Raw genomic sequence first — 25,351 nt, forward strand, 5'->3', positions numbered from 1 at the left:
TTCCGAGTCTTTAAAGCTTATGTAAACACACATCCATACACTTCATCATCAGACTAGCTCCACACTTTTGCGTACAAATACTCACTATTTACTAGGGCTACTTTCCATGTCGTACAATTATAGTAAATTCATCAAAATGAAATAAAATAAAAATGATAATAAAATGAAATAAGCATGTGCCAACTTCTGGTGTGCAAGCCAAACATAATAAAATCTTTCATACTAGGAACATATAGGTGCAATAATAAATCGTTTTTATTTTGTACTTTTTCTATATTTTATTAATTCAACAAATTTTGGATTAAAAAGTCATACAGGTAATAAAATAAAATAAAAATAGTCCTTAAACTGTGAAAACTGAAAAATTTATTTTTATAGTACTTTTCCTATACTGTAGTGATTAAACAAATCTTTTGATTAAAATTTCATACAGGCCATAAAATAAATACATATATAAATATAATAAATAATGATATGATATGTTATGATATGCAATAAAATAATTAAAATTAAATAAAATATATTTTAGACTTTTAAAAATACTGAAACATATTTTATACTGTACTTTTCCTATATTGTAGAAATTAAACAAATGAGAGAATTCAGATTTCATACAGCCAAATAATAAATAAACAAATAAATAATAAGTTCGTATTTTATACTGTGAAAAACATTGAAAAATAATTTTATGCTGTAGGTTTGATGTATTGCAGTAATTAAACAGATAATCAGATTTAACTTTAACACATGTTCTTAATTACCTTGAAAAATAAAGTGTTTTATACTTTCCATTTGGTCGTTTTCACACTAACGACATGTCAGTCTAGCGCCATCTATTGGTGGAGAATGAAATACCTCACATCTCTCTCTCTCGCTCTCTCTCTCTCTCTCTCACACACACACACACACACACACAGACACACACACACACACACACACACACACACACACACACACACTCAGATACACACACATATAGAACCCAGTAACAGTATATCAACTCAGTCTATGTAATATATTGTAAAGAAAAATTAGCATATACGATCTCTTATATCTCAAAGATACTGTATTCAAACATATTTAATCACATATTTAATGTATTATGATGTATTATGGACAAAACTGCAGCGTATTTTAATGAAACCAGTTGTTCTCAGTATAAACACACTGGCGGACCTTCAGCACCACGAGTGCGTGGACAGCGCCGCGTGCTCGACGCCACGTAACGCGCGCCCCCCCAGATTAATGCATTTTTCTTACCGCTCTATTTTACGCTCCTCGTGCAGTCCGCTCCTCCCTGACCGGGAGTGACGTATGAAGTCGAGTTCAGCGGGTCTGTGGAAGACAAGGGTCCAGACAGAGTGAAGGCAGGACACACCAGACGTCTGGGAAGCTGGAGAACCGGTGGGTTTGCGTGCATGAAAACTAACAGTGATATTTACCTGCTTAATGATGCACGTTCATTTGAATAAATGCTTATGGATGATGCACGTGAGGATGCTGGGCTGGGTCGCGTGACTCACACACATTCCGATACAAGACCAGACCGAACTGATGCACTTTCACTGGGTCAATTCTGTGGCGCGTGTAGATGCTGTAGATGCTTCTCTCAATAATAACTGCATCATAAAACATGTAAATGAGAATGCATGAACAGAAGACTGTGCATTTGTATAATCGATGCACACATTAATATTTCTAGACTGTATTTCATCCTCGCGGTCTTGATGGAGCTTTACTCCGACCGCAGCTTTTGTCTTCATCATGTTCATGCGGAAATAACGCGTGAAGCCATGCGTGAAGAATCTCTCTTATATCATTTCCTGAGTGTGCATCTGAACGGGTTCAAATAATGCTGAAAACAGAATTTGCAATGGAATGACATTAAAAATTCTTCATTAACTAATTACTCTATGTGAAATATGTATTTCCTGATAATGTGCATAATATTTTTTCTCTACTAATTAGACTTACTGTACTTCTAAAAGTTCACTACAAAAAAAAAACGTTAAGAGTTATTAAAATTAAAATATTAAACATATATTTTCTTTTTATCAAGGATGCATTAAATTGTAAAAGGGACAATAGAGACATTTATAATGTTAGAAAATATGTTTATTTCAAATAAATGCTGTTCTTTTGAACTTTCTATTCATCTGTGAATCCTGAAAAATAAAATGCATCACAGTTTCCACAAAATACTGTGCAGCACAACTGTTTTCAACATTGATAATAATCAGAAATGTTTCTTGAGCAGCAAATCAGCATATCAGAATGATTTCTGAAGATCATGTGACACTGAAGACTGGAGTAATGATGCTGAAAATACAGCTGCAATACAAATATAATGAAATATATTTTTGATTAGATTTCAAAATATAAGTCATACACACACACACACACACACATGGGCAGATGGAGAGACAATTACTGTATACTTGATATCCTAGTAGACATAAATTAGATGAAGTAAAGAATAAGCAGGAAAGAGAGAGACATTGATATACAGTATAGGTGGCACCATTGCTAAATAGAGCACATGATTTATTTAAACAAGTGTGAGACTGTAAACAAATACATACCTCAAAACAATACAGGGTAGTCCTGGGACCCTAAACAAGATAAAACATGATCACAGGAGAACAAAAACAACTCTTTATACTCATATATACTGTGCATTATATACATGTAAGATGAGTCAGTGACCATATTAGAGCAATGCATCATGAGGTAGAATGTACAAATGAATGTGCAACAATAATAATAGACGATGCTGTACAGGTTTTTTTTTTTTGAAAAATAGCATTAGCTGGGCCAAGTAGGATAAAGTGTTCAGTGTTTAAATTTTAAATTTAGCAGGCTGACAGCCAAGGGAAATAAACTGTTCCTTTTGTTCCTTTTTTCTTTTGCAGGTGCAATAGTTCTGCAAGAAACTGTTTTGGACTGAAAAGCTCCTGAAATGCCAAAGAAGACACTGAATCGCCCTTAAAATGCCTCAGAGTTACTGATACACCCCTGAAATGCCCAAGAGACTTCTAAAAACAGCCCTAAAATACTTCTAAAGTTACTTAAAGATAGAAGATACTGAAGATACTGAAATGCCCCTTAAACACTCCTAAAAGTTAGTGAAATGCCATTGAAAGACCCCAGAAGATACTAAAACTCCCTGAAATGCCCAAAAACTCTCTTTATTGTTGGTTAATGAAACATTGTTGTGATGCTGAAGATGATGATGTAATACAAAAAGATTATTATGAAACTGATGGTTGTTGATGAGATGTTGTTGAAACACCCCAGAAGATAATGAAATACCCCTAAAATGCTTCTGAAGTTACTGAAAAACTTTTGAAAGATCCAGAAGATACTGAAACGCCTTGAAAAACTTCTGAAACACACTTAAAACATTCCTAATATTACTCAAATGCCGCAGAAGATACTAAAAAGCCACAAAACACTCCTGAAACACTTCTAAAGTTATTGAAACATTCCTGATAAATTCTTGAAATGCTCCTAAAGTTCCTGAAACATTCTTGAAAAGCTCCTAAAGTTACTGAAACGTTCCTGAGACATTCTTGAAAAGTTACAGAAATGTTCCTGAAACTTTCTTGAAACTCTCCTAAAGTTCCTGAAATGTTCCTGATGTTCTTGAAATGCTCCTAAAGTTCCTGAAAGTTCTTGAAACACTTCTAAAATTCCATGAAACATTTTTGAAACTTTCTTGAAAAGCTTCTACAGATACTGAAACATTCCTGAAACCTTCTTGAAGTGCTCCTAAAGTTCCTGAAACATTCTTGAAACGCTCCTAAAGTTACTGAAACAATCCTGAAACTTTCTTGAAATGCTCCTAAAGCTACTGAAAATTTCCTGAAAATTTCTCGAAAAACGTCTAATGTTTCTGAAACATTCCTGAGATGTTCTTGAAAAGCTCCTAAAGTTACTGAAACGATCCTGAAACTTTCTTGAAGTGCTCCTAAAGTTACTGAAACATTCCTGAAACTTTCTCGAAAAACTCCTAATGTTTCTGAAACATTCCTGAGACATTCTTGAAAAGCTCCTAAAGTTCTTGAAATGTTCCTGAAATGCTCCTGAACTCTGAATTACATCACCACTTGACTCTGGAGTTGTTTTTCAAGCGTGTTAGCACATCATTGCAGTATGTCAACCAGCACAGAGCTGCCGTTCCGCTGCCCGGCCTGCGGAGAGGCGTGTGGGTTTGGAGAGCACCTGTCCAGCGCCCACTCCTGCCAGAAACTCTGTCTGGCCCCTCACCGGAGCTCTGAGGGTGGACTGATGTCCCTGTACACCCAGCGAGAGAGCGAGATCGACCGTCCTCTGCGGCTGGAGCTCCTGGATGCCCTGAGTTTGGCCCGTCCGCTCCGAAAGATTCTCATTCAGAGGGACTCACCTGCTGTCCTGCCCTCGTCTCTGTCTCCAGTGCTGGCGGTCGCCATGAGCTCCAGAACTGCAGAGGCAGACGCCGGACACGCTGTGGCCCAGCTGGGAGTGCCATGGCTGGGCAGGCTGGCGCTGGAGGCCCGGCTTCAGCAGCTGGCGCTGGAGGTGCAGGAGCGTGTGTCGCTCAAACTGGAGGCGCTGCAGGACGAGGTGCAGCAGAGGAGCGTGGAGGTGAGGCGGGCCAGGAGAGAGAGCGAGTCCATGCACAGACAGAAGCGGCAGGCGGAGGAGCGAGCGGCCGAACTGGAGCGGCAGGTGGACATTTCCGTGGAGATGCTGGCCAGCCTCAGATACGAGCTGAGAGAGAGAGATAAACAACTGCGGCGCAAACAACAGTGAGTATGTGTTTTGAGATCAGAGATGCACTGAAATTTCATCAACAATTCATCTGATGTTGAATGTGAAAAAAAAAAAATAATAATAATAATTATATATTCCGTTTCAGAGGTTTTGGAGGGTCAAAATCACTGACCGGTGTTTAATTAACTTCTCTGATGGCGTATTTTGACCATATCAGTGTTTATTTCATGCAGACAATGTGAATTAACTACTATAAAGGTAAACTTGTCAGCTAGGGGTGGGAATCTGTAGGTACCTCAAGACAAGGTTGGCAGGTCTGTGTAACAACAACAGCCCAACTGTTACTCAAAACTATCCCAATCACGTTCCAGAGGGAAACTGGCTATTAAAATCGTATTCTGGTGAAGTTCCCCTTGGTAAAAATCACATTCCATGGATCGTTTCAACCCAGGGACTAAAAAAAACGACCCGCAGCAACAGTGCAAAAGTAGCCCAATTGGCAAGACTTCCTCAAGATCCGAAAAAATTTATCTCAGAATTGATTCAGAATTGTTAAACAGAAAGATGCAATGTATCAGAGAATTCTTTTTTTTCTCTCCTGCCATTAATATCAGCACTATGGACAAATCAAAATGATCCTAGATCAGTGTCACAGCTAACAAATATATGATCTAAGAATGTTTTGCAAGTTATGAAAATATTATTTTTGAATGTTCTCTTAATGTTCAAAATGTTGAACGTATAAATGTTGAACAAAGGAACGATCCTTCAAATATTACAGGAAGATACTTTTGAATGTGCTCTGAACATTCTGAAAAAAGTAGAAACATTTTAAAATTGTCAGATAAGCATCCATCTAAAATGTTTTAGAAAAAAACATCCCATGAACAATGTATAAATAACACTCAAAATAAATTTGAATGAATGTTCCATTAATGTTATTGGAAGAATGTTTATTCATAACTAGGCAGAACATTCAGAGAACATTCCCTGTTAGCTGGGATGTAAAACATTGATTACCCAAACTGAATTAATGGAATTTTTTTTTCTTCATCATTTTCAGTTTTGGGCTTCTGATTGGCATAATTATTATTTTTTTAACATTTTAAAAATTTTACTTTTGGTTTGCATGTGAATGTTTTAACATGTGTGTGTGTTTTAGGGAAGTGTGTGATCTGGACAGGTTTGTGAGGGACACGGCGCTCCAGGAAGCCACTGCAAAGATCCGTCTGCAGCACTTCATCGAAGACCTGCTGGGGAGAGCGGAGAGAGCCGAGACGCAGCTGCAGAACCTCCACGATGATGTCACTTCCCCTCACAGACACCTGGCAGGAAGCAGAACGTCAGGCTACCAGGTACATGGAGTCCGTTTCCAGATGAACACTTTCTGGACTGAAGCAGCTCAGCTTTACTTGATTCTCCATCAATCATGTTTTAGAGTCTCAAATCTGATCATCAGGATCTTTTGAGGAGCGTTTGTTTCCAGAAGCTTTACTTTCACTGTTCCTCAGCAGAGGAATGATCTTCACAAGCCTCCAGAACATCTCACATCTTCTGAGGAGCCTTTATTTCTTCATCTCTCAATCACTGCATTATATGTTTGGATCATTAACATCTCATCTCACTGAGACACATTACTGGAGATATAGAGTGACCGCTGATATTTCTCATGTATCAGCAGTGTATGTGTTTGTGTGTTTGACAGAGGAGTTACAGCGTGTCTGGGATGAGCAGGAGATCTTCTCATCTGTCTGATCACAGAGCTGCTCAACACTACAGGTACATTACTGAACATGCATCTGTGAATCACATCTGTTCAAATCCCTCACAACATATTTAACAGAATATTGTACAAAGTCTATAAATGGGTCGTAGCATGGCATTAATTAGAAATAAGAGTCTCATTATCATTTAGATACTATTATAGTTTTTCATATATTGAATTCGTTTTTTATTTTCGTTTTAATTTTAGTTCAAGTTTTGTTTTGTGTTTGTTTTTATTTCATTTTAGTTTTAGTTATTCTACTACATCTATTTGGCAACTATCTGGAAAACATAAGTTTAAAATTTTTTAAATAGACAATTAAATTTTTTATTTCAATTAACATTTATTTTTTTAGTTAACTATAAAAACCCTGGTCTCATAATTTATGTGCAGTGTTATTTTAGTATTTTTAATATTATTAAAGATTTCACTGATATTCAGGTTTTATTTTTATATTTTTAGTTTTCATTTCAGTTTTTGTTTATGCTTTTAGTGATTGTGTTGTCTTTTGCTATTTTTATTAGTTTTTATTTTATTTAAATATTACTACTTAGGTTTATTTTATGTTAGTTTTATTTATTTCCAATACATTTTACTGCATCAACTTGAACTATTTTTCCAGTTGCAACATTGCTGTTTTTTGTTTCAAATGTGATGTGATCTGCTGCAGTAATGATGTGGTTTGTGACTGACGTGTCTGAGGTTCGAGCGGAGGCTGCGCACGCTGTCGGTGGGTTCGGGCGGCTGTGAGGGTCACTGGTATGGACGGCAGGATCAGCACGTGTTGTGTGGAGCCACCGAGGGTCCCTGGACGATCCAACACACACACACTGACCCCGATTCAGACCACTGGTCACTTTACACGGCAGAATCACAGGATGACACACAGCAACACACTGGATACAGGACCTACAGCTGCATGGGTACAACACACACACACACACACACACACACACACACACACACACACACACACACACTGATCGAACCACTGGAGTCATAGGAGAGACATTCCTGAGAGAAATTAATACTTTTATTCATCAAGTACACATTCAATTAATCAAAAGTGACAGGAAAGACATTTATAATGTAACAAAAGATTATTATTTTTTTAAAAAAGCTGTTCTTTTGAACTTTGTATTCATCTGTAAATCCTGAAAAATAAAATCTATCACAGTTTCCACAAAAATATTGTGCAGCACAACTATTTTCAACATTGATAATAATCAGAAATGTTTCTTGAGCAGTGTTAACAAAGCAATGTTTCTTTGTTATTTCAAGTAACAAAAATGTTTTTAATGTGTCTGTACATGTTACATGCTATATATATATATATATATATATATATATAGAATCACCTACAATTACAAAGAACTATATTCCTTGAGAAGAACTGATTATTGTGAATTATTGAAATACATTTTTTACATTTTCTGAAGTAAACGTAATAGAGTTTGCCTTTGCAATGATTCTGTGGCGTTGCTATGTGGTTGCTAGGGTGATCTGGACGGTTGCTGTGTGGTTACTAGGGTTTAAAGTGTCTGCTGATGTGCTGATGGTGTTGTGTTGTTGTGATCAGGTCCGGGTCTGCACTGGTGTGTGAACAGATCCAGTGACTCAGCCGTGTGTTCGGAGCGTCTGCGGCTCAAAGCGGCGCTGTTCTGTGTGTTCACTTATCTGGACACGCGCTCGCTGCTCACCGCCGCTGAGGTGTGTGTGTTAGATATATGAGGTGAGTGTGTGTTATTGTATGTGTGCTTTAATGTTGATTATTCAGTGTGTGTGTGTGTTTCAGGTGTGTAAGGATTGGTGCAGTGTTGCACGTCATCCTGCTGTTTGGACCACAGTTACACTGGAAAACGCACGTGTGTCATCAAAGGCAAGAAAACACACACACACACGCTTGTATGTTTCCCCATATTAGTGAGGAGATCTCATAGACTTACTCTGTTTTTCTATCAGGTTGATGCTGTTGTCCTAACAGAACTTTGTAATTTGGATTTAAAGACATGTTGAGATCCCCATATCTCTGGGACTGAACTATATAGGACTTTAAAAATAAAGATGCCAATAGAAAAGTTCGATATGAACCAGAATCTAAAATCTTATTGAGATATTTTTAATACATCTTGAGTTACATGCATGCAAACTTTGGAAAAATGTATATTTATGGCACTCAGACGGGTATGATTTTGCAAAGAGGGAAACGAGATACATTTCTAGTTTAAGCATCATTTGTTCTTCAGACATTTGTCTTTAAAAGAAAAAAGGATCATCTATTCAGAGTTTTTGTTCACTGAATATAAATACATCTTAACAATTTGCACATGGAGCCGTTTTGAGATCCCTATATCTCTTGAAACGAACCTTACAGGGCCTTAAAAATTAAGATGCCAAAGGAAAAGAACCAAAATCTAAAAGGATATTAAGATATCTTTAACACTTCTTGAGTTACACCAATGCAAACTTTGGCGAAAAACACACAAAAACAGCTTTTTCCTATTTCTGAACTGTCACCATTGACACACAATGCAACAAAAATGATTCAAGTCAACAGATTTTACTAAAAGACTAGTGTGAAAATACTGTATTGATGCTGCTATCTTTCTGAAGTCATTTTTACTCTGTAATCTGGCTCCGAATCTCAGGTTAAAATTGTCAATTTGACCTTCCTCTACAAAACACAAGTGGATTACTCCGTAAATATACAACTGTGACATTTAGTATTTTGGATTTCATCACTAGAAAATCAAACAAATAACCAATCTAAATAAGCACTTTATTTATATGCACAACTTGAATCCACAAATACTTCATCCGATCTAGAGCAAATCTCCCAAATCTCACCAGCGACCAATCGCCCAAACAAAACCAGCAAAGCTTTTAAATCAGCAAACATCAACAGAAGACAGAAACCCATCAGTCTTGACTCTTACCTGTTCAGAAGCTTATTTCCACATACAGGCTGCAAAGAACTTCTGCCAGAATGGCTTCCTCAGATAACTAAAGCCATAACTAGTACAAAATCAGCCAGACCTCTAGAGGTCACTGTAGGCCACCCTGACCTCGAGTGTGTGTGTGTGTGTGTGTGTGTGTGTGTGTGTGTGTGTGTGTGTGTGTGTGTGTAGTTCCTCATGACTCTGTCTCAGTGGTGCTGTCAGACTCAGTCTCTCATTCTTCACAACCTCAAACCTCGATCTCGTGGCAAGGAAGAGAGCAAAGACGAGTACTTACGCAACACCAGGTAAAACACACACACACACACACACACACACACACACACACACACACACGCACACACACACACACACATCTCTCAGTATACAGTGCTGTAGTAGTGAGTGTGTTGTCAGCTGTGTGTGCGGATCTCTCTGTGTTGAGGGGCGGGCTGGAGGCGGGGCTGGAGGCGGTGCTGAAGTCAGGGGGGCGGAGTCTCATCACTCTGAGTGTCTTTCATTGCCCCAACATTCTGACGGACAGGTCGCTGTGGCTCGTCAGCTGTCACTGTCGCACGCTGCAGTCGCTCACATACAGGTGACATAAAGAACCACATGTCCCACATCACACGAATAAATATCAGATATTACATTATTATCAAAATATTTGTGAATTTCTTTAGGTTGTATTCGCTCACATACAGGTGACATTTTATATATCATATATATATATATATATATATATATTTATAATAGTATATTATGTATATATATATATATACCCTTATATATTTTAAAAGTTTGTTCATTCATCATATATATGACTTTTTATAAAAGTTAATGTAGAATTACCCTTATGTTTTTATTCATTTGTTCATTCATTCAGTCTTCATATACAATTTTTTATTATTATTTAATTATTAATTAATTATAATTAGATAGATATTTAATATTCAGATAGATAGATAGATAGATAGATAGATAGACTATTTGAATATGAATTCCACTTTCTTACTTTTGTATACAGAATTGTGAATATTTGATAAATATTGACTCGGCACATTGAACCACATACTTTTACATACTTTTCATTTCAATTATTTAATATCTGTTATTTAATTATATTCAAATTATTATAAATAATTTTCAAAAATCAGTTAAACTTTAAATCTTTAAGAGTATTATTATATATTTCTCATGTAAGGCATGTAGGATTTATGTTTTTAGTAAGTGTTTCATTTTAATTGTTATTTTAAATTTTTTAAATGTTACTTTGTTTTAATACATTTTTAGTACACGTTTTATTTTAATTATCTTTAATTTAAATTATTTTTTTAAATTTATGTTTTTTTAATACATTTTTAGTAATTGTTTTATTTTGTCTTTCATTTAAATTATTTAAATGTTATATTATTATGTTACAATTTTTAGTGTTTCATTTCTTTCATTTAAATTATTTAAATGTTATATTATTATGTTACAATTTTTAGTGTTTCTATTACTTTAATTTTTAATTAGTTTACATTTTACATTGTTTTAACTTTAGTTTTTAGTAAGCGTTTTATTTTAATTATCTTAAATTTAAATTAATTATTTACAATTTTTACATTGTTTTAATTTAGTTTTAGTAAGCGTTTTATTTTAATTATCTTTAATTTAAATTATTTTTTTTTTATTTTAATTATCTTTAATTTAAATTATTAAGCGTTTTATTTTAAATTATCATTTAAATTAAAATGTATTTGACATTATTGTTTAAATTTTACATTTTTAGTAAGTGATTTATTTTGTCTTTTATTTAAATTATGATGACATTATTATGATTACATTTTTATTGCTTCATTTTAATTGTTTTTATTTTAAATTATTTAAATCTTAAATGTATATAAATTTGTTTTTTTTTTTTATTTTTTTTTTTTTTTTTTATATTTTAGTTTAGTTTTTTTTTAATCTTTATTATTATTTTAATAGTAATTATGATATATTTGTAAAGCATGTAGGGCTTTTACACCTTCAGTATTTTTCAGCACATATTACCCTTTTAGTAAAAGTCAAATAAAAGCTTACTTACCCGCACAGACGATTCTGGTCGTGTTCTGGTGTTTTCAGGAGCGCGTCGGATCCGGTGGGACAGGAGGTGATCTGGGCTCTGGGGGCGGGATGCAGGGACATCACGACGCTGCGGATCGCTCCTCTACAGCCGTGGTGAGGATCCTTCTCTTTAAATCCATCAGCGTTGATCACATGACCACTGATTTCCCGCCTTGGTCTCCTGCAGCCTGCAGCCCGGTCGCTTCAGTAACCGCTGCTTGCAGACGATTGGCCGCTGCTGGCCGAACCTGTGTCGGGTGGGTGTGGGCGGGGCCAGCTGCGGCGTGCAGGGATTGGCCTCTCTGGGTGAGTGACAGGTGATGCATGAGTGAGGTGAGATCTGCCCGCGGCTCAGCGTTCCTCATGTGTTTCTGCAGCGAGGAGCTGTGTGAACCTGTGTGAGCTGGAGCTGGATCACATGAGCGAGCTGAACCAGGAGGCAGCGGCGGAGATCTGCAGAGACGGTCTCCAGCAGCTGCACACGCTCCGCTTCATCTCCACACCCGTCACCGCCAGAGCCCTCCTGCACTTCAGCAGTGAGCATCTCAATTCAGAAACACTGACCCTGTGCTTCATTTGAATTGTTTTTATTTTAAATGTTCTTAATTTAATTTTAGTGCTTTTTGTATTATTTTTAATTATTTATTTTAATTATACAGCATTATGATTTATTTAAGTTTTAGCTGTTTTATAACTTATTTTTTTTATTTAAAATGATTAAAATGTAAATATTTTTGATTATTTTTATTTTAAAACAGCAGCATATTTAATTATACATGATTATGATTCAAGTTTTAAGTGTTTTATAATTTATTTTTATTTTGAATTTTATATGTAATTATACATTTTTATGATAGTGTTGAGGAAGTGTTTTTATTATTTTAAAATTATTTACTTATTTTAATTATACATTAATATGATTTATTTCATTTTTAGTAGGTGTTTTTATAATTGGTTTTTATTTTAAATTAATTGTTTACATTTGACATTTTTATGCTTTAATTTTCAGTGTTTTATTTTAATTGTTTTTTATTTAAAAATTATTTATTTCATGTATACATTATTATGTATTTTAAATGTTTTTATTTTGTAATTTAAATATAACAATTTAACTTATTTATAAATTATTTATTTTAGTGTTTTGTTTTAATTCTTTTTATTTTAAAATTACTTCAATTTGACCTTTTGTGAATTATATAATTTTTTGTTTTATTTTGATTGATTTTATTATTAAATTTTATTTATTTTTTGTTTATTTTAGTTCTTTTTAATTTCAAATTATTAAAATTTTACCTTTTGTGAACTATATAATTTTAAGTGTGTTTGATTTTGATTGTTTTTTATTATTATTTAAATTTAAATGTTTTTATTCCTTTTATTTTAAAAGTATTTATTTATTTACATTTTACAATTTTATGATTTAATTAATGTGGTAGACCCTGTTCTAGACCATTCGTCTGTGAAATTAGACATCACACAGACACACACACACACACACACAGGCTTAAATATTCTTATAATATCTGCATATGGATTCTGTTTGGTTTTTCTCACATATATTTGCATATTCCATGGAGATTGGTGTGTTCTGTTTTGCATTTTTTTTTTATCCATTTATAACCACTTCCACTGCAAAGATAGTCATTTGGTGTTGATTCATAGCCAACACCAAAGACACATGCTGACTGTCATTTCATTCAAGACTACAGCTGACACTGCTCATGCACGTCTAACGCAGCTCTTCTGTGTGTGTGTGTGTGTGTGTGTGTGTGTGTCTGTGTGTGTGTGTCTGAAGCGTGTGTGTGTGTGTGTGTGTGTGTGTGTGTGTGTGTGTGTGTGTGTGTGTCTGTGTGTGTGTGTGTGTGTGTCTTTTTTTTTTGTGTGGTGGTGTGTGTGTGTGTGTGTGTGTGTGTGTGTGTGTGTGTGTGTGTGTGTGTGTGTGTGTGTGTGTGTTGTGTGTGTGTGTGTGTGTGTGTGTGTCTGTGTGTGTGTCTGTCGTGTGTGTGTGTGGGTGTGTGTGTGTCTGTGTCGGTGTGTGTGTGTGTGTGTGTGTGTGTGTGTGTGTCTGTGTCTGTGTCTTTGTCTGTCTCTGTGTGTGTGTGTGTTTCTGTGTCTGTCTGTCTGTGTGTGTGTCAGGTGTGTGTGTGAGTCTGAAGTGTGTGGTGGTTCAGTTGAGTATCTCTGATTACTTCGAGGATGCCGACAATGAAGAAGCCAAGAGATTATTTGAGGAGATCATCAACAACCTACAGGTCAAATCAGCCACCGTAGCAAACACACACACACACACACACACACGCCACGCGCACAGCACCACACACACGCACAGACACACACACACGCACAGGACACACACACACACGCAGACACACACAGACACAGACACATACATACACACACACACACACACACAGCACACACAGGACACACACACACAACACACACACAGACACACACACAAACACGCAGAGACACAGACACACACACAGGACAACAGACACACACACACACAGACACAGACAACACACACACACCGCAACAACACACACACACACACACACATTCACACACGCACACACACACACAGACACATACACACACACACACACACACACCAGACACACAGACCACACACACACACACACAGACCACACACACACACACACACACCACACACACACACACACACACACACACACACACACACACACACACACACAAACACACAGACACACACACACACACACACATCCAAATCTCATCTAAAAACAACATCATGAAATAAATAGAAGTATTGGATGCATGTGTCTGATTGTGATGAGGTGTATTTTGTTTCCTCAGGCATTGAGAAAGCGGCCGGCTCTGAGTGAAGTCCTACAGATCAGGGTCGAGAAACACTGAGAATCACGTCTGATGAGCTCCTGATTCACAGTGACCATCTGACACACAAAAAAAAAAAAACACACACACACACACACACACACACACACACACACACACACACACTTCTCTCTCTCTTATCGTTTTTACATAAAATTAATTATAATGACCATAAACATAAACAACACAAACCCTACAGGAGAACTTACAAACAACAATATAATTGTTATATTTTAAATTGATTTAAAAATTATATTTAAATTTTATTTTAATGGTTTTTTGTTTTTAAAAAAAATATTATGTGCATTATGATTTAATAAATTTTGAATAAGTGTTTTTTTATTATTATTTACAGTTTACATTCTTATTTAACTTTTTAGTAATTATTAAAAGTTTTAATGTAATCATTCTTTATATATTTTTTTCAACTAACAGAATCAGAAATCTTGCGCATACAAGGAATTTTTTTAGTGACATAAGCTTCCAGTACACAGAGACAACAACAAGTCCACAGACAGGATCCTCACATAAGTCACCGTTTTGTCCAGATGTTGCAGGATTCATTATTATTTCATTTTTAGTAAGTGTTTTAATTTAATTATTTTTAGCTTAAAATTATTTGTTTTGACAGTTTGGTAAATTAATAATAACTTTTTATTTTAAATTAATTTTAATTTTATGTTTCTGTGAATTATTTCCTTTTTATTATTTTAATTGGTAAAACTAATTTTAAAAAACACAAGTAAAGCACTTTTGAGAATGGAGAGGATTTGAGGTTTGAGATGCACAATTATATCGCAACTAAACATGCTCAGGTCTGTTTATTTTTAATATTAAAGTAGTTTTAGAAATATAACTGAAATGTATTATGATAGTGGTTAGTTATAGTTGTAATGTTGCAATAAGTAGCAGTAGTTTTAGAAATATAACTGAAATGTATTATGATAGTGGTTAACACTCATGAATTCAGTACACACGTTCACAAACACACACACACGCACCTTGAATTAAGAGAAAAAATAAATATGCACGCACGCACAAGAAACACACGCTCACACGCACACGCGCACACACACACACACACACACACACACACACACACACACACACAAAAAGGTCTTCCACCAGGTGTTTTCAGCAAGACTCACCTGGACTGAATCTGTTTCTGTGTGTTTAGTGTGTTGTTACATACACGTCATACTGATGTTACATTCAGCACTATTTATTAAGAGAACAACCCCATCATTCATCATTTTAGTGTTTAAATTTGTACTATTTTCAGTAATCATTTATACCATTTTTAGTTTAATATATTTCAATTATGCATTTCTATTTTTCAATTTTTGTATTGTATTTTACAAATATTTAACTTCTTCGTCAATTTTATTTTTTAGTATTTTTAATATTGTTATTTTATTTAGTTACATTTTTGTAAATTATTTAATTTTTACATTTATTAAATTTTAACATTTTAATAAAATGTCAAATAAAATTTGTATGTATTTTAATTTAATTATTTTTATTTTCAAAATTATTTAACTTTTAAATATTTTTTATTTTAATTTTCGTTTTCAGTGTTTCATTTGAATTGTTTTCATTTCAAAATTATTTAAATTGCATATATTTATGATTTAATTTATTTTACTTTTCATCAACTCACAAGCCTCATTTTGAGAAACCCTGACCTGAAACACATGTGAAATATGAAAAATAAGCTCAACTGAACCTAAATCTAATTGCAAGTGAAAACCAGCGAGAAGAGTGCTGAAGTCTCTAAATACGGACTCTCAGTTTGGAAATGATGAGATTGTGTGGCTTTATTTGATTGGCTGCTCCTCAATGATTGCTGATCAACTTTCGTGTGAACCAAAGTTCAGTTATAATGCTTTATAATGCAAATGATAATCCTGATAATGTGATCATAGAAGCAGCTTTCAGACAATCTGAAGTGTGTCTTACAGCGATTCAGCTCCACATTAATACATAAGGATGCTTTTATTCTTTAATGAGACACAAATATTATTAAAAAAAACATCTAAATATTAAAAGCACATCAATGGAGGTGAATTCCAGCACACTGTGGTATTTATATTTCTTGCTTTTTTCTATGGCACAAAAATAATAAATTATTTAGATGCTCAAAAGCAATCTCATATGTTTCATCTTGTTAAAAAGAGTTAAAGTTAAAAAGAGGCTAATATAACAGAAATGATATTGCAAGAAGTGTTTTTGTTTGTTTGTTTGTTCAGATGCACATGAAATGCATCAAAGATGATGTTCTGATCAGCTTTATTAATATCAGATATATTCATATCAGCAATACATGCGCTCTTCCACTGTCCTGTTTGATTGTGCACATTAATAAAGTGTCTGTGTAGAATTGATTACTCTTCTGTGAAGTTTTAGTAAAGTGAAAGTCGGTTGAGGGCAAATCAAATAAAGTTTGAGAATTATGTGAGGTGTCAATGTGAATATTGAATATTATTTAATTTAAAAATTATGTTGTATTTGCATTTTCATGTATGATGTACTTTATCGGAACAAACTGAAGTGCAAAATAAAGAAGAAAAAACCCTGCCTTTTGTCATTTTTAATGAACTGCCATTTTTGCATGTATTAAATAAATACATAAAGCAAGCAAGCACTGGATAGTGCTTAGTATTTTTGTAATTCTTTTTTATTTTCAATTTTTAATGAATAGTAATTTTTGCATGTCAATAAAAAAAATAAAGCATGCAAGCACTATCCACTGTTTTGTAATGTGTGTGTTTTTTTGTACTTATTTTAATTCAACCATTTTTAATGAATTGTCATGTTAGCATGTATTAAATCAAGCAAGCAGCAAGCAAGCACTGGAATGTTTTTTTTTATTTTTTTTTAACTTATTTTAATTTTTTTATTTTTATTGAATTTTTGTTTTTTTTATGCTTTAAGTAAGAAGTCTCTGGTTACTCTTTTGTTTTTTGTTTTTGATTTTGACATTTGTAATGTTCAATATGTTTATTTGATTTTTTTTTTTTTTTTTTTTTTTGCGTGTATGCATAAATAAATAAAGCGGTGTCATTTGCTTTAGCCTATTATATTTTATTTTTCATTTTTAAGTTCAGATTTTCTTAGAGAGAGAGAGACCCGGACAGACGATGAAAGACTCATTCTCTCTGATGAAATCCTGCAGTTTATTTGTGACTCAAATAGGAATATAAAAATAAATCTCCGCTTTCAGGTTTTAAAAATAGAAATATCAAACATCACGTTTTGTCTCAGTGTCTGTCAGACGGCGTTAAGACCGCGCGGAGGAGTCTGCGGGCGCGCGACACGTCCACGAGCGCTCACCTGCAGCGGGGTGTCGCGCGCACAGTGAGGTGGAGGAAAGGGGCTGCGCGCTCCCGTATAGGACCATGCTGCCCGGTTACAGCGCGGCGCGCGCCTAGATACCGCACGCTAGTTTAAGGGCGGATCGGGTTTTTCTTTTACACAGTCTCAATGGAATTACGCGTTTGACCGGGATTGTTCAGTTCATCCAGGGTTTTGTTGCACGCAGACAACAGCCGGCGTCCGGACTCATTTATTTCTCAGCCGAATTATCTCCGCTGGAATGACCGCGAGCGTTTTCACGCGCGTTTGAACGCGACGAGCCACGCGGAATAAACGCCGGGCGCAGCGCCCGCTGCTTTTGTGTTGATGTAAATGATGCTGTCGGCGCGCGCCGTGCGCCCGGTAAACGCGAAGCAGGGAGAGCGGTGTGTCCGCACGGGCTGATGACAATAGCGATCAAAGCGGACGACAGAAAAAAAGAAAAAAGAAAGAACGTTTGAGAAGTCGGTTACCGGGAAGGAAAATGTCTCTCAGCAGGAGCATCGAGCTCGAGCACTTTGATGAGCGGGACAAGGCGCGGCGCTCCAAGCGCGCGGCGGGTTCGGGCTCGCAGCAGGGCTCCCGGGCGAGCAGTCTGGTACCGAGTCCCGCGCACAGCGGGTTCAAACAACCGCTCCCGCGCAAACCGAGCCGCGCACAGCGCCAACTGCAGCTTCTACCGGACGCGCACGCTCCAGGCGCTCAGCTCCGAGAAGCGAGCCAAGAAGGTCCGGTTCTACCGGAACGGCGACCGGTACTTCAAGGGTCTGGTGTACGCCGTGTCCGTAGACCGCTTCAGGTCCCTGGACGCGCTGCTGGCCGAACTGACGCGCGCGCTCGCCGACAACCTGCACCTGCCGCAAGGTGTGCGTACCATCTACAGCGTGGACGGCGCGAGGAAGATCGCGAGCCTCGAGGAAATCGTGGAAGGTCAGACACTCGCGGAAATATCTGCTTGAATTATGACCATACAGAACGGTGAAAGGGTGCAGGTTCGAAGCCCTGTGATGGTCCACAGAGGTGCAAGGCTCCTCATTTGTCACATACATACAGAGTAGTGAAATACTTCATTTATTATTATATTATACATTTAATATATCAATATTACAAATCAATAAAATAAATAAAATGGAATATTAATAAAATAAAGAAACATTAATATTACATTATAATAAATGGTATATGACATTATGTTAAAATATTTATATTAACAAATGTATTGTATATTTTATAATATATTATAGATATTTATTATGACGTAATATATTTAAGTAAAATGTACACATTATATATTTTTTTTATTTTAAATATATTTATATGACTATAAATAAATGTATTTCATATAATACATTTTATAGATATTTATTATGACGTGTAATATATTTAATTAAAATGTATATATTACATATTTTTATTTTAACATATATCTAAAACATTAAATTACATTTTAACATCAGTATTACAAATTATTACTGGCACTTGAAATATACACACACAATTAATAAAACTAAAGGAAGACCTCAAAAATTAAATAAAAAACAAAAATGGTTCATTTATTAAATCTGTAGATTTCAAAGGGACCCTGACAGAGACTCTAGGTGAAGATGGTTGGTAATTGCCACTTTGTCATTGGCTGATTGGAATTCATGTAGGAGCAGCTGGAACATGTGCATTTAGTCATTAAGCAAATGCTTGTATCCCATCCAGAGCCAATAATACTCACTGCAGCTCAATAGGAGGCTACACCAGGCTGATTGGTTGCTCAGCAGCTTGATAAAGAGAATAGGAGGCTACACCAGGCTGATTGGTTGCTCAGCAGCTTGATAAAGAGCAGTTTAACCCAGCTAACGACCAGCTATCATCTAAAGAAGAAAAAAAAAAATGTCCAAATGCATTGCTATAATAAGGATTTTGTGGGAAATTGTGACTGTGCATAAAAATCTACTAAAAAACATTTAAATAGGCTTAACTTTTATGCAAAACACAATAGAATTTATTTTTATTTTGCTTTTTATATTGTAAAAAAAAATAAGAATTTTGTGGGAATTTTTTGGTAGAAAATCTTTAAATGTAAAACAATATCATCTTTGTGTGTGTATAAGGGTGTGTGTGTGAGTGTGTGTGTGTGTGTGTGGATGAAATGTGAGCTGCTCGTGTTTTCATGAACACTTGTGTTAATCGGTCGAGTGAGTCTGAAAGATTTAAGATCAGTCACTTCAGATCATCTGCTAAATGATTTATTACTGAATGTCACTCTCTCTCCTCGCTTCTCACACACAAGCACGGACACAACCCACACACAAAAGGACCACCCCCCAGCACACCACAACGCCCACACCCCCGCTCACAACCACGCTCCCACGCCTCGCTCTCTCCGCCCTCACCTCTCTCCCCCCACAGGACAGGACACACACTCTCTCTCCCTCTCTGTCTCCTCCTCTCCCGTCGCTCTCTTCTCTCTCTCACACACACACACACACACACTTTTACTAACCCGCGTCCTCTTCGCGGCCTCTCTCTCTCAGACCGCATCTAAGCACGTTCGTCTCTCCACCTCTCCTCTCTCATCACACACACACCACAGCAACACACAAACACACTCGCTCTCGATCTCTCACACACTGAACCACACACCTCTCTCTCTCTCTCTCACACACACACACACCACACTCAAAACACACACCACTCTCTATCTATGGGGGAAGAGGATGGCCACGCCCACAGGCAGCGCTAATGGTTTGTATGTCCCCCCCAGAATAAATCTCTCTCTCCCTCCCTCTCTCTCTCTCATCTCTCATGCATCACAAAACACACAAACCGACTAGAAGAACTCTCTCCTCTCTCCTCATCTCTCTCCTCTGGGGACGGAGTTCGCAAAATCTTTGTATATTCCTCTTCTCTCCTCCGCTCCACACCACCACAACCCTCCCCACACACGTTTACTTTTACAGTGGTTTTTGATATAAAGAAATGCAGCCCTGTTTTTGTGAGCAAGAAGAGACTTCATGAATAACTTATTTCTGAATGAATCAGACTGAATAATCTGAATGCAGACTTTTGCCTGCTCAGTCTAACCGTGACACGTGCAGGAGCTTCACGCTGTCTTACAGCAGATATTTTACTCAGACATCTGGACGCTTGAGCTCGAGGATCTTCAGGTGATCTTGAGCGTTACAGATGTTTGACAGGTGCGTCTGTGAATCAGCAGAAACACGTTCAGCTGCTGGAGTTTATTTTTGGACTGATGAGAAACCAGCTGAGATGAGTTTAGACATGAGCTGCTGGATTACAGCATTAAAGCAGAGATGCTGGAGTTTATTTTTGGACTGATGAGAAACCAGTTGGGATGGGTTTAGCCTGCCACGTACTGATGCTGGTTTGACCCCGGGGTCGCGTTGCCATGGCGATCGGGTCAATCGGCTGAGTGAATGAACCTGCTGTCAGCATCTCCACTTCATATTAGTTTATGCGCAAGCTTGCTGGATGCAGATGGTTTTGTTTTTGTTCTGGCTTTGCTTTTAAAACCTTAGCAACCACCCAGAGCATCCTAGCCTTGCATCTAATATCTTATCTTTATGCAGGTGGTTTTTATGATGGTTTATCTTTGCTTTCATTTATTTTTATTTCAGTTTATAAACTTTCATTTATTTTTATTTCAGTTTATGTAAATTTTAGTACTTCAACTTAAACCTATTTCAGTTAGTTGCCAAGGAAACATTTCTATTTTTGTTTAAATTTTGTTTTTTATTTAATTTAATAATTTAAAAATAATTTTTTAAAAATTAATTTAAGGTCAAATTAAAATAATTAAAAATGAAAACAAAAATGTCAAATTAAAATATAATTTAATAACAAAACCTGAAAAAAATTTATTTTATAGCTTTTGTTTATTTTTTTTTAAGTTTTAGTGTCTATTTAAGTTATATATTTAGTTTGTTTTTTTTTATTGTTATTTGTTAGGGTATTTTTATTTTAATTTGTTTAGGGTTGCAAAGTGCATTTTTTTTATATTATTTTATTTTGGTTTAAATGTCATTTAATTTAATTTAAAACAAAAAATGTCAAATTAAAATAATTAAAAATTCAAACAAAAATGTAAAATTAAAATTTATTATTTTAAAATAAAACAAAAATTATTTTAAAATAAAATGAAATAAAATGAAGAAATAATGTTAAAGCAAAACACGAACAAAAATAAATAAATAATTCTGAAACAAAATAAAAATAATTTAAAATAAACTGAAGCAAAATTAAAAGAAAAAATTTAAATTATTTTTAAAACAAAACATGAAATGTCAAATTAAAATAATTTTAAAATAAAAACAATCAAAATAAAACACTTACTAAAAAGATGAAATATGTTATTTGCTAACCTGCATGTCATGTGATCATTACCTGGCATCAGAGAACCATGAGTATGGGGAGTGTATTTGTTTGAGTTATTTGTTTTTTAATTATTGTGTTATTTATATTTTGTGTTTTTGTATTCGAATAATTGTGTGGTTTTACTGATGGTGGTGTTAGTTCTGTCTGCGCCTCCAACGAACCCTACAGGAAGGTGGAGTACACCAAGAACGTCAACCCCAACTGGGGCTCGCGGCTGGCGGGGGCGGGGCCTGTCCTGGGGGCGGGGCCGGTGGGCGGAGCCGGGCGTCAGGGGCCTCAGTCGAGGGAGCCGAAAGACTTCATCAAACCCAAACTGGTGACGGTGATCCGGAGCGGCGTGAAGCCCAGGAAGGCCGTGAGGATCCTGCTGAATAAGAAGACGGCGCACTCCTTTGAGCAGGTGCTCGCAGACATCACCGAAGCCATCAAACTGGACTCCGGCGTCGTGAAGAGACTCTACACGCTGGACGGAAAACAGGTACGGCTGCCAAATCATACATCAGAAGGAGAATAGTTCAGCACAAAGCTCTAATACTTCTGTTAATCAGTCAGACGGGCTCGTTAATGCTGATCAGCTCAGAATGGCTAATCAGGCTGATCAATAATCATCTATTAGTAATACATCCTGTTCATTGATTATTTTGAGAGCGTTTGCATTTCCTTAACAGACTCAGAATCAATAGTAGAGTGTTATTTTAGTACTATTTTTATTTTGAATTAGCTTTTGTTTCATATTTTCAGTTTTTGTTTTAAAAGTTTGTCATTTTGTTGGTTTAATATTGTTCTTTATAGATTTCATTTAAAGCGATCGATTGCCTGGAAATGATAATTTTGTCATCATTTACTGTCCCCCGTGTGATTCAAATTTGTTTGATTTTCTTTTTTCAAAGAATGAAAAAGCGGCTTGGAGTTAAGATTTAGCTGAATAACCAATTATATTTTATATATTATTATTTATTTTTCAGATTACAAAATTTGAATATAGACAAATATTAAATATATTTATAAATTGTAAAAAATATATAAATATATTTATTTAAATTTTATGAAGATTTAGATAAAAATAAATAAAATTGTGTGTGTGTGTGTGTATATATATATAAATATTTTTTATATATATAAGCAAATATTAAATATATATTTATAGTTTTTAAATTTATTTTAAATATTTAAATATATTTATTTAAATATTAAGATTTAAGTGGATAACAAATTTTATTTTATATATTATTTATTTTATACAATTTTATATATAAATATAAAAATTATATAAATATATAATCTTATAAATTTAAAATATAAACAAGTATTCAATATAAGTTATTTAATATATCTTATAATTATTTCATATATTTAATTATTATTATTATCATCATTATTCTTATATTTTAATGCATTTTATCTCACCATTTTACCTACTATTTATATATTTAATGCCCAGAGCAAAGCAGCTGACCAGGTTACATCTATATATACATATATAACATATATAACTGTGTATGTTGACATTTCCGTCTGTTCCTCAAACAAATGATCTTATGATATAGTGCATAAGTCACTGTTATGATGCTTTATGGTCATATTTGAAGCTCAATAAGGCTTTCATCAGATGCAGAAGGGCAGCGTGAACATTATCTCTGCCGAACAGGAGCATCTCATTTTCTGTTTCACACATGAAGAAAGTCAGAAGTGATGAAGATTGCGGTGTGTGACTGATGGCTGATGGATGGAGACACATTGAATAATGAATGAGACGTTCAGCGCGAGCGTCTCTGTCTCTAGAGACACAGTAATGAGGATCTTCAGAACGTCCCGTCTGACTGCATTACTGCTGTGATTCACACAAACATGTCAAATTTAAATACTTTTGTGATTAAACATAAAAATGCAGAATGAAAGTAAATTATAAAAAAAAACAAGACAATGCAAAATTAAAATAAATAAATTTAAAACAAATCCTAAAAATGCAAAAAAAAAATTATTTTAAAATAAAAAAGTAAATTTAAAATTATTTTAATATAAAATAAGATTAAATTAAAATAATACTTTTTATAATAAAACAAATAATATTGTAATAAAACAAAAATGTAAAATTAAAAACAATTATTTAATATGAAACTAAAAATGTAAAATTAAAATAAATTATTTTAAAACAAATGTAAAATTGTTAAATTAAACCATTTTATAATAAAACAAATAATATGAAAATGAAATAAATAAAATTAAAGTAAAATTTAAATTAAAATGCAAAATTAAAATATTTTTAAAACAACTAAAATGTCAAATTAAAATAAGTAATTTAAATAAAAAATAAAACAATTATCTTAAAATAAAACAAATGTAAGATTTATAATAAAAAATCACTTTAAAATTAAATAATTTTAACTCAAGTAATTATAATAAAACAAATGTACAAATAAAATAAATAATTTTAAAACAAAACACACGTAAAATAAAAAACAATTTATTTAAAAATAAGTATTTTTTTTTTAATGAAACAATTTTACAATAAAAAACAAAAATATAAAATTAAAATAAGCCAGTTTAAAACAAAAATCAAAGTGAAACACTGAAACAGATATAAATAGTTGGTTCAGCTGGCATCAGACGCTGAAGTTCCTGCAGTGAGTCTAATTAATTCTGAGTAAATTACACTGCTGTCTGACTGTGACGGGCTAATAGTGTGTGTGTGTGTGTGTGTGTGTGTGTGTGTGTGTGTGTGTTGAAGTTGCTGCAGTGAGTCTAATTGTTAGAGAGAGAGAGAGAGAGAGAGTGTGTGTGCGTGCAGTGCGTGCGTGCGTGTGTGTGTGTGCGTGTGTGTGTGTGTGTGTGTGTGTGTGTGTGTGTGTGTGTGTGTGCGTGTGTGCAGTGTGTGTGTGTGTGTGTGTTGTGTGTGTGCAATGTGTGTGTGTGTGGTGTGTGTGTGTGAGAGAGAGTGTGCGTGCGCGTGTGTGTGTGAGTTTGTGTGAGTGTGTGTGTGTGCGTGTGTGAGGAGACGAGAGTGTTTGGTGTGTGTGTGTGTGTGTGTGTGTGTGTGGGAGACTTTGTGTGTGGTGCGTGCGTGTGTGTGTGTGTGTGTGTGTTGTGTGGGGTGAGTGAGTGTGTGGGTGTGTGTGTGTGGTGTGTGAGAGAGAGTGTGCGTTGTGTGTGTGTGTGTGTGTGTGTGAGAGAGAGAGAGTGTGGT

The 25,351-nt window shown here is 35.1% G+C and overlaps 2 protein-coding genes across 2 annotated transcripts in view; both read left to right on the top strand.

The window, feature by feature from the left end:
- Nucleotides 1–3,302: 3,302 nt before the first annotated feature.
- Nucleotides 3,303–14,547, top strand: LOC109069559 (F-box only protein 41-like). The gene is made up of 13 exons (XM_042713837.1): nucleotides 3,303–4,790; nucleotides 5,918–6,110; nucleotides 6,461–6,534; nucleotides 7,223–7,443; nucleotides 8,100–8,230; nucleotides 8,316–8,399; nucleotides 9,649–9,764; nucleotides 9,902–10,054; nucleotides 11,566–11,661; nucleotides 11,735–11,853; nucleotides 11,925–12,083; nucleotides 13,684–13,799; nucleotides 14,389–14,547. The coding sequence occupies exons 1-13, from the start codon at nucleotides 4,156–4,158 to the stop codon at nucleotides 14,446–14,448; spliced, it is 2,157 nt and encodes a 718-aa protein (XP_042569771.1). The 5' UTR covers nucleotides 3,303–4,155; the 3' UTR covers nucleotides 14,449–14,547.
- Nucleotides 14,548–17,800: 3,253 nt separating this feature from the next.
- The window catches only part of LOC109091958 (serine/threonine-protein kinase DCLK2-like), a 17,576-nt gene continuing 10,025 nt past the window's right edge, over nucleotides 17,801–25,351 (top strand). Inside the window, exons 1-3 of the mRNA XM_042713730.1 lie at nucleotides 17,801–18,389; nucleotides 18,433–18,738; nucleotides 22,287–22,645. Of these exons, the coding sequence (XP_042569664.1) occupies nucleotides 18,266–18,389; nucleotides 18,433–18,738; nucleotides 22,287–22,645 (789 nt within the window). The 5' untranslated portion in view covers nucleotides 17,801–18,265. The remainder of the gene's footprint in view (nucleotides 18,390–18,432; nucleotides 18,739–22,286; nucleotides 22,646–25,351) is intronic.

The sequence above is a fragment of the Cyprinus carpio genome, chromosome A23 (genome assembly GCF_018340385.1).
Source record: "Cyprinus carpio isolate SPL01 chromosome A23, ASM1834038v1, whole genome shotgun sequence".
NCBI lineage: Eukaryota > Metazoa > Chordata > Actinopteri > Cypriniformes > Cyprinidae > Cyprinus > Cyprinus carpio.